The 14309-nt window shown below is 48.9% G+C and overlaps 2 protein-coding genes across 2 annotated transcripts in view; both read right to left on the bottom strand.

Annotated features, from left to right (window-relative positions):
• Positions 1–12414, bottom strand: part of LOC119279443 — a 20255-nt gene extending 7841 nt beyond the window's left edge. Inside the window, exons 1-4 of the mRNA XM_037560676.1 lie at positions 12159–12414; positions 11518–11632; positions 11176–11442; positions 10913–11093 (exon numbers count right to left, since the gene is read on the bottom strand). Of these exons, the coding sequence (XP_037416573.1) occupies positions 10913–11093; positions 11176–11442; positions 11518–11632; positions 12159–12239 (644 nt within the window). The 5' untranslated portion in view covers positions 12240–12414. The remainder of the gene's footprint in view (positions 1–10912; positions 11094–11175; positions 11443–11517; positions 11633–12158) is intronic.
• A 467-nt stretch (positions 12415–12881) lies between these two features.
• Positions 12882–13468, bottom strand: LOC119281080. Its single transcript, XM_037561715.1, has 2 exons — positions 13231–13468; positions 12882–13136 (listed from the first exon to the last, which is right to left on the bottom strand). Exons 1-2 carry the CDS (start codon positions 13453–13455, stop codon positions 13047–13049), a joined length of 315 nt encoding a protein of 104 aa, XP_037417612.1. The 5' UTR covers positions 13456–13468; the 3' UTR covers positions 12882–13046.
• Between the last annotated feature and the right edge of the window lie 841 nt (positions 13469–14309).

Here is a 14309-nt window from a genome sequence, read left to right as displayed (position 1 = left end):
ACACGAAAAGGCAAACTAGAAGGACGCTTCTGGTGGAAATCTCATCTGAAGCTTATACCCAGCTCTAAAAAAGTAGCTTCTTGCTCTCCAACATCAGGCCACTCTGTTTTGTACTAGCATGATAGATGGGTTGAACGGGCTCTAGCACAAAAGTCCCTTGAAATGCACTCCTTTGCCATTCTTGATAATGTTTCTCTTACTACTTTTTGTAATATTAGAGACCCAACAGCATAATTCCACCCCCTGATCAATCAAGGTTATGGCCAATACTTGGAGCTTCAAAATTTGCTTGTCCAAAGTCCTAGTCGGAGAATCAGGATACTTGGGAATACACTTGGAATCTAAGTCATATTCTTCCATGCAAATGTACAATTTTTCATGGGCAACTTTCGGGTTCACTAGTTATTTAAATGGTTGTGGAAATGTGCTAGCAGATTAAATAATATTTTTTTCTTATGATTGTCGATGCATGGTAGAGTCTACTTAAGAGGAAGGGTTTTTTCATGAATAGTTATGACTGCATTTTATGTCAAGAAAATACAGATGAAACTCCTATACATTTTCTTGGAACAGTAAATCGGCTCTTCAATCTTTTATGACTCTTTACTGGCTGGTCGGCAACTCCCCAAACATACCGCTATGGATAATCAATTATCATAGGTTGTTGGAGTATCTAGATGCAGAGACACATAAATATTTCCAAGAATGTAACCCCCGGAATTGGCTCACGAAGACACAAGTTCAAATAAGATTTGAATTTGCCAGTCAGAGAATGAAAAGAAAACATTCATCTTGCCTCTAGATCTGGATTGACACATATCTCTAGCAGTCCTGAGTGCTACACAATATCTCACAATATTGCCCAAAACTAGACTTGGATATAGACTTACTGCTTTCCCTTTATATAGTTAGCTTTTGTGTTTTATTTTTATTGTGTTTCTCCTTGTACATATACTTCTTTCTGTATTTATAAGGAGCTATCGTATAATTATTGTACTCCCTCTATACAAATATATAGTGCCTAGTGGCTTACTCCAACTTTTTGAGGTTGCCTTTAACCATCGGTTAGAACAATAATACATGACATGCACTTTACAAAAAGTATAGCATCAAATTTGTATGTGAAAGAGTTTCCAATGGTATAACTTTTATATTATACATCTCCTATATTATTAATCATATCAATGGCAAAGACAACCTTAAAAATTTTATTAGTCCCTATATATTTGGACGGAGGGAGCACAGGCCTTGGGTAAAAAAGATTTAGCCCACAATTTTATTCCCACCCTGCCCCTCTGTGAGATAATTCCGGGGAGCTCCTATGTCACACTAATTGCATCAAATTGGAAGTGGGACACACAACAGTTTGCGTCTGGGGCCCACTCGCAGGCACCAAAACGACTTGTGTTTCTACCACATGAGTAAAAATCTAAAAATAACGACGCGCTTAAGTATCGAACTCACAACATCAAAGACATGGTCACGTGCTGCTAGCAACTCGAACCAATGCCTATTGGTGACTAATGGCCAGTGCGAATATTTAAGACGCACTGCAACCTCAGATTAGAAATGTTTTTTATTTTTTATTTTGTTTTTGAAAATCGTGAACTATTATGAGATGCTGAATATTTTTTAAAAAGCAAACAAATTTCGAAATTTCAAACATCTTTTTGAAATCTAGAACAGTTTTTAACTATGTGAACAATCTTTTGAAAATTCCAAACATCTTTTGAAAACATGAACAAAATTTGTAAATAAGAATGTTTTTGAAAGTGTGAAATTTTATGAAAACATGGATTTTAATTTAACTTGTGAACAATTTTTGAAAAAGGGAACATATTTTAAAACTTTGGAACAAACTTTAGACAATGTGAATTTTTTTTTATACGCCAGCATTTTTAAAATTTTGGAACATTTATTTTAAACAACATTTTTTGTAATTTTGAATAATATTTGAAAGTATGAACATTTTTGAAAATCTTGTAAAAAATGAAAACACAATTATTTTTGTAAATATGGGAATATTTTTCGAAATTTTGAGTTCTTTTTGTCATGAGAACAAAAATTTGAAGTTCTGAACTTTTTTCCCAAACACGATTGTTTTGGGGAACTTGGAACACTTTTTAGAAAAGAAATATTTTTTGAGAGTTTGAATAAAATTTAAAATTCTGAACATTTTTTAGAATTTTGAATTTATGAAAAAGGAATCCTAGTAAAAAAGGAAAATGAAAAAAAGGAAAAGAAAACTGGAAGATAAAGAGAAAGGAATATTGAGGCATAAAGAATAGAAACAGAAAAATAAAACGTGAACGGGCCGGCCCTTTTGTGGGCGCCTTGTGGGAAACTCCGACTATTTGGAGCAATGGGTGATGGAGTCATATACCTAGGGTAGGGTCATAGACCTGATCTAAATACCCTACCCAAGGACACCCTTAGAAGAGATCACCTTCCAGTCGACCTACGAGGAACCCACTCGACTGACTTGAAGGACTCGACCATGAAGGCTCACTCGACCACCAGAAGGTCAAGAAGCATTCTGTACTGCAACGGTCTGTAATTAAGTAGACTTTATGATAGTTAAGACACTTTATGTGGGGTGTTACCAGTAACGCCCCAGACTTAATGTACTTTAAACCCTTCATTACGTGGGCTGGCAGGGGTCCTGGCGCACTCTATATAAGCCACCCCCCTCCACAGGCAGAAGGGTTCGCGCCCCTGTAATCCATACTCATATAATCCACTCGACCGCCTCCGGGCTCCGAGACGTAGGGCTTTTACTTCCTCCGAGAAGGGCCTGAACTCGTACATCTCTTGTGTTTACAACCTCTCCATAGCTAGGACCTTGCCTGTCCATACCTACCCCCCACTCTACTATCAGACTTAGAACCACGACAGTTGGCGCCCACCATGGGGCAGGTGTTTTAGCGATTTTTTGGAGAAGTTGCGATTCTTCCGAGTACTTTCATCATGGTTGCTACTGGAGTTTTGGTCGAGGGCCGCGAGATCTGTCTTGGTGCTCTCACCTTCATCGCCGACGACTCCGCATGGCTCCAGGAGGCTCCACTCGACGTTGATGCGCTCCCCGTCCGCGGTGCGACGCATTTTCGCGCATGTGTCCACGGTGTTCTGCTGCGACAACCGTCGACCCCGTATCGGTCAACTCCCCTATCGGCTACCCTCCCGGTCTCCCACCAGCGCAATCGCTCTGGTCGGTCGAGGCTTCAGCATTGGGTAAAGCACGCGGTGGCTCGCCAGACCGCCACCGCTCAAGTTGCGGCAATCGAGCCCGACGAATCCCTCTACGGCATGTTCGATCTGTCGACTGGCTCCGTAGAGACTGCATCCGAGTGCGATAGCAGTGATCCGGCGGCGGAAATTTTGATGGTCAACGGGCCTCGCAGTCCTCCTGGCTTCGCCCATGAGGGCGGGGAAGGCGGAGGAGGCGACCCAGTACGGGACCACGAAGAGTACCAGCCCCAGCCACTCGACTCTCTGCAGAGGGAAGAGCTCCGCCGCAGGAACATGGATGCCCTGCATACTCCCATCGCGGGAGAAACCCCTGAGGCTCGCGCCTTGGAGGAGGCACGTTTGGCCAATCTGGCTGAACGCACTCGTCTGGAGAATCTTCAGCGAGCACTCGACGAGCGCGCGCGGCAACGAGCACCCGACGCCAATCGACGTCAGCTCTTCCCGCCGACTCAGGTATATCAAACCCCAATTCAGAATTTAGCAGCTGCAACCCGTATAGCAGAGTCCATCCAGCCCTCTCAGTCGGAAGCTGGCAGAGGCTTGATGCAGATTAGGGATTTGCTCCGGGCAGCAGGAGACCAGAATTCAGCCGTGTCGCAGTCGCGTAACAGAATTCACAGTCAATCCGTCGCTGCGAATACAGTTCAGTCGGCTCACAGTCCCAGATCGCCCCCGCGGCGTGAAGGACGCGAGAATCGGCGAGATTAGTACAGCGATCGACACGATCGTGATGATAGGCGTCGAGTGCCCACTCCCCCTCCGAGGGGTGGGTCTTACGCTCCTCGGCAGCAAGATGACAGGCGTCAACTCAGTGTGGGGCGAAGAGCTCCAGTCGACCCCCGAGAACCGGGCTTTGACGCGCGATCCATTATCATGCAAGGCTTGGTCGACCGTAACAGAGCCCATCGGGGCGGGCTCGACAGAGATGCGCCCACAAGCAGTCGAGTGCATGTTTCTGGTCTAGAATGTTTCAGCAGGGCTATCAGAGCCGCGGTGATTCCCTCCAATTTCAGGTTGGCAACAGGAGTCAGCAAGTTCACTGGTGAGTCTAAGCCTGAAACTTGGCTCGAGGACTACCGAGTGGCGGTTCAGATTGGTGGTGGGAATGACGAGGTGGCCATGAAGCATTTGCCCCTCATGTTGGAAGGTTCTGCCAGAGCGTGGTTGAATCAGTTACCTCCTAGCAGCATTTACACTTGGGAAGATCTGTCCCGAGTGTTCGTCAGAACATTTGAAGGCACTTGCAAGCGACCAGCTGGATTGACAGAGCTGCAAGTCTGTGTTCAGAAGACGAATGAGACTCTCAGAGAGTATATTCAGAGATGGATCACTTTGCATCATACCGTGGAAAACGTGTCTGACCATCAGGCAGTTTGCGCCTTCAAGGATGGCGTCAAGAATAGAGAATTGAGTCTGAAATTTGGTCGAACCGGAGATATGACCCTGAGTCGGATGATGGAGATTGCTACCAAGTATGCCAACGGCGAAGAGCAAGACCGACTCCGAAGCGGCAAGTACAAGCCGAGTCAGTCGGAGAAGCGAAACACCAGTCGGAAACAGAAGCGGAAGGCTGAACCGGCAGCTCCTGGAGAGGCTCTGGCCGTGATTCAGGGAAAATTTAAAGGGAAACCAAAAGGATCCTGGAACCCTAAGAAGGTGAAGGATAAAGAAGGGAACGACGTGATGGATACGCCGTGTCACATCCACACGAAGAAAGATGAAGAGGGCAATATCATTTACCCGAAGCATACCACTCGCCAATGTCGACTCCTGATCCAGCAGTTTCAAGGAAAACAGTCCAAGGACAAGGAGAAGGAGTCGGACAAGGCCGAAGACAAGGAGGACAGTGAGGGAGGATATCCACATGTCAACTCTACTCTGATGATCTTCGCAGATGTGGAAAGCAAGAGTCGACTGAAGGTCATTAATCGGGAGGTGAACATGGTTGCCCCAGCGAAACCAAGTTATCTGAGATGGTCCCAAACACCCATCACATTCGACCAGTCTGATCACCCGACTCATATTGCCACCCCCGGGAGGCAAGCTTTGGTGGTCGACCCAGTTGTCGAAGGCACTCGACTGACGAAAGTGCTGATGGATGGTGGTAGCGGACTGAACCTGTTATATGCAGACACACTGAAAGGAATGGGCATTCCGATGTCCCGACTGAGCACCAGTAACATGAGCTTTCATGGAGTTATACCAGGAAAGAAAGCCGAGTCGCTCGGCCAAATAGCTCTGGACGTGGTGTTCGGTGATTCAAAACATTTTCGCAAGGAAAAGTTGACGTTTGAGGTCGTGGATTTTTAGAGCGCGTACCACGCCATTTTGGGGAGACCAGCTTACGCACGGTTCATGGCTCGACCATGTTACATGTACCTCAAACTGAAGATGCCCGGTCCCAAAGGAGTGATCACTGTCACCGGTGATCGGAAAAAGGCAGGAGAGTGCTTTCAGAAGGGCTCAAAGATTGCCGATTCCTAGGTGACAGTGGTCGAGTTTGAAGAATACAAGCAAAACGCAGATCCGAGTGATTTGCTGCGATCCAAGAAACCCGCCACAGAATCTGCATTTCAGTCGTCCGGTGAGACGAAGCCTGTTCACATTCACCCGACCGACCCCAATGCAGCCCCGACCCACATCTCCATGACACTCGACCCGAAATAGGAAGAAGCGCTCATCCAGTTCCTCCGTGAGAACTGGGACATTTTTGCATGGAAGCCAGCTGACATGCCAGGTGTTCCCAGGGGACTGGCTGAGCATCGCCTTAGAGTTGACTCATCAGCAAAACCAGTCAAAGAGCATCTTCGGTGGTCCGCCGTCTAGAAGAGAAAGGCTATTGGTGAGGAAGTGGCTCGACTGTTGGCGGCAGGATTTATCCGAGAGATATACCACTCCGAGTGGCTCACTAATGTCGTCATGGTTCCTAAGAAGGACAAATCGCTCCGAATGTGCATGGATTTCAAGCACATCAATCGGGCCTGCCCGAAAGATCATTTTCCTCTCCCTCGCATTGATCAAATTGTTGACTCGACCGCGGGATGCGAGAGATTGTCTTTTCTAGACGCCTATTCTGGGTACCATCAGATCCGTCTGTACGGACCCGATGAGATAAAAACAGCTTTCATCACTCCATTCGGGTGCTTCTGCTATATCACCATGCCGTTCGGTCTCAAGAATGCCGGAGCCACATTTATGCGAATGATTCAGAAGTGTTTACTCACTCAAATCAGTCGGAATGTGGAAGCGTATATGGATGATATCGTGGTCAAGTCACGAAAAGGTTCCGACCTGCTCACTGACCTCGCCGAAACATTTGCCAACCTCAGAAGGTATGATATCAAGCTCAATCCATCAAAGTGCACATTCGGAGTTCCTGGTGGCAAGTTACTCGGTTTTCTCGTTTCCGAACAAGGGATCGACGCTAATCCAGAGAAGATCGGCACCATTCTCCGAATGAAACGCCCTGTGCGAGTGCACGATGTCCAGAAGCTTACTGGATGCTTGGCCGCATTAAGTCGATTCATCTCACGACTCGGTGAAAAGGCGTTGCCCCTTTACCGACTGATGAAGAAGGCAGACAAGTTCGAGTGGACTCCAGAAGCTGATGCAGCGTTTGCCGAGCTAAAAGCTCTGCTCTCCACCCAGCCGGTGCTTGCTGCTCCAATTAGTAAAGAGCCTCTGTTGCTTTATATCGCAGCCACAGGACAAGTCGTCAGTACAGTACTTACGGTCGAGCGGGAAGAGGAAGGGAAAGCCTTCAAAGTTCAGCGCCCAGTATACTATCTGTCTGAAGTTTTAACTCCATCCAAGCAGAGATACCCTCATTATCAGAAGCTTGTGTATGGGATATACATGACCACGAAGAAGGTTGCTCACTATTTCTCTGATCATTCCATCACAGTCATCAGCGACGCTCCACTTTTAGAGATTCTGCACAACAGAGATGCAACTGGTCGAGTGGCGAAATGGGCGATTGAACTTCTTCCCCTTGATATCAAGTTTGAGGCAAAGAAAGCCATTAAGTCCCAGGCAATAGCGGATTTCCTCGCCGAGTGGATTGAACAACAGCAGCCGACTGAAGTTCACTCGGAGCATTGGACCATGTTTTTTGATGGCTCTAAGATGCTGAATGGTTCCGGTGCTGGGGTGGTCTTGGTTTCCCCCAAAGGGGATAAGCTCAGATATGTGCTCCAGATTCACTTTGATTCCTCCAACAACGAGGCAGAGTACGAGGCCCTTCTGTATGGGTTGCGCATGGCCATTTCACTCGGCGTCCGTCGCCTTATGGTTTATGGCGACTCAGATCTAGTGGTCAACCAAGTGATGAAGGAGTGGGACGTAAGAAGCCCAGCCATGACTGGATACTGCAATGCGGTGAGGAAGCTGGAAAAGAAGTTCGAGGGGTTAGAGCTCCATCACATACCCCGACTGAAAAATCAAGTAGCGGACGATCTGGCAAAGATAGGTTCTAAGAGGGAAGCCATTCCGAGTGGTGTGTTCTTGGAGCATATACACACTCCGTCAGTCAAAGAAGATCCTTTTGCCGAAGAAGCTCCACAGCCCAAGAGTGCCACAGATCCGACTGAGGTTGAGGTCCCAGCAGTGGTCGACTTGGTCATGGAGGTCTTAGTGGTCATTCCCGACTGGACAGTTCCATATATCGCGTATATCCTGAGAAAAGAGCTCCCAGAGGATGAGGAAGAGGCTCGACAGATCGTCCGTCGATCCAAAGCCTTTACCGTAATCAAAGGACAGTTATACAGAGAAAGCGCGACTGGAGTTGGTCAGAAGTGCATAACGCCAGATGAAGGTCGAATCATCCTTGATGATATCCACTCGGGGACCTGTGGTCATCATGCGTCCTCTCGGACCATCATGGCCAAAGCATACCGAGCCAGATTTTACTGGCCAAAGGCAAATGAGATGGCAAAGGAAATAGTGGACAAGTGTGAAGGATGTCAGTTTTACTCAAATATGTCACACAAGCCTGCGTCAGCTCTGAAGACCATTCCACTTGTCTGGCCTTTCGCAGTATGGGGGTTGGACATGGTCGGTCCCTTGAGAACAGGACGAAGTGGTTTCACACATGTACTGGTGGCAGTTGACAAGTTCACCAAGTGGATTGAAGCTAAGCCAATCAAGAACCTTGACGCCGGTACTGCTGTTAGCTTCATCAGGGAATTGATATTCAGATATGGAGTCCCGCACAGCATCATTACAGATAATGGGTCGAACTTTGACTCAGACGAATTCAGGGATTTCTGCAACTCTCAAGGCACACGAGTCGACTACGCTTCGGTCGCCCATCCGCAGTCGAATGAGCAAGCAGAGCGAGCCAATGGCCTGATCCTCAAAGGGCTGAAACCCCGACTGATGCGTGATCTCAAGCATGCGGCTGGAGCATGGGTCGACGAACTCCCCTCGGTGCTTTGGGGACTGCGGACCACGCCTAATCGGTCGACCGGAAGAACTCCATTCTTCTTGGTCTACGGAGCTGAAGCAGTCTTGCCAAGTGACCTTCTCCACAATGCTCCTCGAGTTGAACTCTACAATGAAGCAGAAGCTGAACAAGCGCAGCAGGACGCAGTCGACCTTTTAGAGGAAGAAAGGGAGATGGCTCTGATCGACTATCTACCAACAAGATTTGCGTCGCTTCCACGCCAGAAATGTGAGAGGTCGAGCCTTCCAGGAAGGAGATCTGGTTCTCCGAGTGGATCAGCAGAAACAACACAAGCTTGCTCCTTCTTGGGAAGGACCCTTCGTCGTCACCAAGGTTCTCCACAACGGGGCATACCGTCTCTACAATGTCAAGCACAATATCGACGAGCCCCGAGCTTGGAACGCGGAACTACTCCGTCCACTCTACACTTAAAAGTTTTCACTCGGATGAGTTGTAATAAAATACTTCTATAGTTCATGGACTACAAAATAATAGTGTCATAATTTCTCCATAATTTTTGTCACCTTTTATTTGTCCAATAAAATTTTCCCCTCAGTGGGTGACTTAGCCGCGAATCCGTTTCGCCTAAGTTTGTAAAAATCCTTACCGAGTCGTGAGCCAGCCTCCCACTCGGGGGCTTAGCTGCGAATCCGTTTCGCCTAAGTTCAAATAAAATCCTACCGAGTGGTGAGCCAGACTCCCACTCGGAGGCTTAGCTGCAGTCGAAGTACTCGCCTAAGTTCAAATAAAATCCTACCAAGTGGTGAGCCAGACTCCCATTCGGAGGCTTAGCTGCAGTAAAAGTACTCGCCTAAGTTCAAATAAAATCCTACCGAGTGGTGAGTCAGACTCCCACTCAGAGGCTTAGCTGCAGTCCAAGTACTCGCCTAAGTTCAAATAAAATCCTACCGAGTGGTGAGCCAGACTCCCACTCAGAGGCTTAGCTGCAGTCTAAACACTCGCCTAAGAACAAATACAACGTGCGCTCGCAAGGAGGACGAGGTGCAGGTCGACTGCGACCCTCTCCTCTGAGCTACGCCACAAATACAACGTGCGCTCACAAGTAGGACGAGGTGCAGGTCGACTGCGACCCTCTCCTCTGAGCTACGCCACAAATACAACGTGCGCTCGCAAGGAGGGCGAGGTACAGGTCGACTGCAACCCTCTCCTCCGAGCTTCGCCATAAGTACAATGTGCGGCCGTAAGCAGGACGAGGCGCAGGTCGACTGCGACCCTCTCCTATGAGCTACGCCATAAGTACAATGTCCGGTCGTAAGGAGGACGAGGTGCAGGTCGACTGCAATCCTCTCCTCTGAGCTACGCGACAAGTACAACGTGAAAATCCTACCGAGTGAAGAGCAGACCTCTCACTCGGGGGCTTAGCTGCAGCCCCGTGCTCGCCTAAGGTATAAAAATCCTACCGAGTGAAGAGCAGACCTCTCACTCGGGGGCTTAGCTGCAGCCCCGTGCTCGCCTAAGGTATAAAAATCCTACCGAGTGAAGAGCAAACCTCTCACTCGGGGGCTTAGCTGCAGCCCCGTGCTCGTCTAAGATATAAAAATCCTACCGAGTGAAGAGCAAACCTCTCACTCGGAGGCTTAGCTGCAGCCCAGTGCTCGCCTAAGGTATAAAAATCCTACCGAGTGAAGAGCAAACCTCTCACTCGGGGGCTTAGCCGCAGCCCCGTGCTCGCCTAAGTGAATTAAGGAATAAGTCGACTGCAATAAGCGTCTTACTTTAATCCTGCAAAAGACAATTCAGGACAAAAAGCAAGCATATTCAAACATCAAATTCAAGTTCAGATCGATACCTAAAGGAACCGAAAGTGCCCAGGCGCTAAGCCCGTTAAGGTTTATCGGTTACAAAATCACTCGGCATACCGAGGAAAATTTAAAGGGTCGAACTCAAAGAAGTTTTTACCCCTCCTGTGGAGGGCTGGAAGGCGCAACAAACTCATCAAGGTAAATTCCGTCAGCAATCCGAGTGGCGGCAGCGATGAAGGTCTCCATGAAGGACCTGAAGTCGTGCTTCTTGGTGTTGGCCACCCGAAGAGCCGCCAACTTATCTTCTCGCGCATCTTTGCAGTGGACTCGGGCCAGACACAGAGCAACATCTGCACCACACCTCGCAGAGGACTTTTTCCACTCCTGCACTCGACCAGGAACTGTGTTTAGTCGAGCCATCAGCGACTCGAGGTCATTCTGGAGTGTCTCCCTAGGCCAGAGCGTGGTGTCGATGCGAGAAGTGGCGACCTTCAGCCTTGCAAGATAGTCGACAACAGCGGCAACACGGGACTCAAGGCGGAACACATTCATGGCTGCTTCATCGGTCACTGGAGAGTTGACGGGGTCCAAGTTCGGCTCCAGTCGACTAGTTTCCTCTTCAAAGTTTTGGCAGAATTCTGCAAGGACAATCACCGAGTCAAGGCAATGGTCGAATGGAAAGATCATTGTTGAAAATGACGGTCGAGCGTAAAGGATTACCTTCGAGCATAAGGAACAGCTTCTTGGCAAGACCACTCAGGAAGGCCTCCAGATCATTTCTCTTCCCAGTCAACTGACTGACTTTGTCGGTCAAGGCAGCTTTGTCAGTTTTCAGTCGACTGACTTCCTTGTTGGCAATCCCAAGAGCACCTTTCAGATTAATATTTTCTTCTTCGAGCTTGGTGACTGAAGCTAACTTCTCGTCAGCAAGCTTGATCTTCTCAGATAGCTCAAGGTCTTTTTTCTTCTGGGCCTCCTTCACCTTGCCTGCAAGTTACAACAAGGTCAGGTTTTGAAACAAATGAAGGGAAAAAGGAGTTGTCGAGGTCTCACCGAACATACCTTTGGTCTCCTCCTTCGCCTTCGTCAGATTCTCCTGAACCAGCTTCAGATCCAGCTCAAGCTGAATGTGCTTGTGCTCCAGCTCGGTATAACGAGCCGCGAGGTCACAGGATTTCTGCGAAGAACCAATCGACAAAATATCAAGGATAATTCACTTCCAAGTGGATAAGAGAAAATCATGCGTTTCTAAGACTACAGCCGAATACAAACATTCGACCGTAGTCTCGGGGACTACACCCAGTGGGTGCACTCAGCGTGCCCCCACTAGTTCTATTAAAGACAGAGTCGACCAGTTGACCCCCCCCCCCAAAAAAAACAAGACGTGTTCTTTAGACTGTAATCGACCGCAAGCAGTCGACCACAGTCTCGGGGACTACACCCAGTGGGTGCACTCAGCATGCCCCCACCGGTTTGGGAAATCCATTCGCCTCAGTCGAATGACGGAAAGACTGAACTTATAAAGCCTAAGGCCGACTGCCAGCAGTCGACCTTAGCCTTGGGGACTACACCCAGCGGGTGCACTCAGCGTGCCCCCGCTAACACGGAGTTTCAATCGACACACCCAATGGGTGATTGTTATGGATTCCGGAAAGAAAAGCTTTTTGATAGCATATCCTAACAGAACAGGCGGTCCGACTGACCTGAACATTGCTTTGAAGGGCAGAACTGGCGTCGTAAGCTGCCTGGCTCGCATCCCGGATGGCCTTCACCTGCTCCATCATGATCCCCGCTTGGCGTATCGCTTCCTTAGCAGCACTGGCTTGGTCCTCTGGGACGTGGTGCGTTGTGAAGAGAGAAGGTTGTGCGACACTCGACGAAGCAGGATGAGCACTCGTCAACGGCACCGCAAAAGACACGGTGTGTCGAGTGGTGTTCTCCTCCTCCGCGACCAGAGTCTCGGGCGCCGTCACATCCTGGGCCACCCTGCCGGCAGACGCTTTCCTGCTCCTCCTGTGCTTCAGTGGTTCCTCATCGTCATCATCATCAGGAAGAGTGATAACGACATTGGATGGAGCTACAGAAAAGAATCAGAATTAGAGATCATGAGTCAATCGACTAAAACGGAATTAAGAGTACAGTACCAGGGTTTGAGGTTGCTGCGTCCTCCATCTCATGGTCGTCAGCCCTGGCTGAGGTCTCAGAAGTAGCAGCACTGCAATTCCAAAGAATCAGTCGACTAACTCAAGTGCCAAACAGAGATAAAGCTCGCACAAAACAAGAAGACTTAAGCAGCATGTTTACCTTGATATGGTGGGGATGGACACCTTCATCTTCGGTAGGAGCTTGGTCGGCTTTGACGGGGCCACCTTGGACTGCTTCGGCGCCTTTTCAGTCGGCACCGGAGAGGTCGTCCCAGGGCGTTTGGTCGACTGCGCGACAGTCGCAACCCCCTTGCCCCGTTCAGTCACAGGGTCATGGGCAAGCTTCGACCGCCTTTCCGAGCGCGGTGGTGCGACCTCCTCCTCCTCTTCTTCTTCGTCCTCCTCGTCGTCGTCATCATCATCGTCATCGTCAGCGGCATCCGAGTCCTACTCCTCCTGGATCTCGCCCCCGCTCGCCTCTCCCTCTTCAATCGGAGCCTGTGCTCCATTGGGCGTCGAGTACAGCTCGGTGAGGGCCTGATAGACATCAAGACAAAGATCAATCGACCGATTTTCGGAGAAAACAGAAATAAATATGACAAGAATACAATGGGAAGTGGAGCAGACATACCTTGTCTGGAACACTGCGGTGGTCGAGTGGAGGAATCCTTCTAGCTCCACGAGGGTTATCCTTGTTCCCAGTGACAGCGGCCATCCACCTTTCCAGAGTGGCATCGTCGACTGCTTCTGGATTGATCTGAGTCTCATCTTCAGTCCCGCGGTACAACCACATGCAATGGCTCCGGAACTGAAGAGGCTGGATACGTCGCCTAAGAAAAACCTCCAGGAGATCCATACCCGTCACTCCCTCCCGAACCAACTGAACTACGCGCTCCATCAGCATCTTCACGTTGGCTTTCTCCTCCGGTATCACCTTCAGAGAGGAGGGCTTGTTGACTCGGTCCATGGTAAACCGAGGGAGTCCACTCGACTGCCCCGGTGTCGGTTCATTCTGGCAATAGAACCAGGTCGACTGCCAGCCTCTGACTGACTCGGGAAACGACATGGTTGGGAAGGTGCTCTTGTTCCTCATCTGGATCCCCAGACCTCCACACATCTGGACAACTTTGGTTTTATCGTCGCCTGGGCTCGCCTTCTTCACGGTCTGAGAACGACACGTGAATATGTGCTTGAACAAGCCCCAGTGCGGTCGGCAACCCAGAAAATTCTCACACATGGACACAAACGCGGCAAGATAGGCGATAGAATTCGGGGTGAAGTGGTGGAGTTGCGCTCCAAAGAAGTTCAAGAAACCACGGAAGAAAACACTCGGTGGCAAAGAAAATCCGCGGTCGACGAGGGTAGCCAGAAGCACGCACTCACCCTCTTCCGGCTGGGGCTGCCACTCCTTCCCCGGAAGCCTTGCGGCTCCGTGGGGGATCAGACCGTCGTTGGCCATGTCGAGGAGATCCTGTTGGAAATATGCCCTAGAGGCAATAATAAAAGCATTATTATTATATTTCTTTGTTCATGATAATTGTCTTTATTCATGCTATAATTGTATTATCTGGAAATCGTAATACATGTGTGAATAACAGACACCAACATGTCCCTAGTAAGCCTCTAGTTGACTAGCTCGTTGATCAATAGATAGTCATGGTTTCCTGGCTATGGACATTGGATGTCATTGATAACGGGATCACATCATTA

The sequence above is a fragment of the Triticum dicoccoides genome, chromosome 3B, assembly GCF_002162155.2.
Source record: "Triticum dicoccoides isolate Atlit2015 ecotype Zavitan chromosome 3B, WEW_v2.0, whole genome shotgun sequence".
Lineage (NCBI taxonomy): Eukaryota > Viridiplantae > Streptophyta > Magnoliopsida > Poales > Poaceae > Triticum > Triticum dicoccoides.
This window is presented reverse-complemented; position numbering and strand designations above follow the sequence as displayed.

What these genes read in the sequence shown, in the direction of transcription:
- LOC119281080 (XM_037561715.1), bottom strand. Translation starts at nt 13,455, where the DNA reads ATGGATCTCCTGGAGGTTTTTCTTAGGCGACGTATCCAGCCTCTTCAG. An exon ending in ACCGCAGTGTTCCAGACAAG is followed by an intron (nt 13,137 to 13,230) that starts GTATGTCTGCTC and finishes GATGTCTATCAG; the next exon opens with GCCCTCACCGAGCTGTACTC.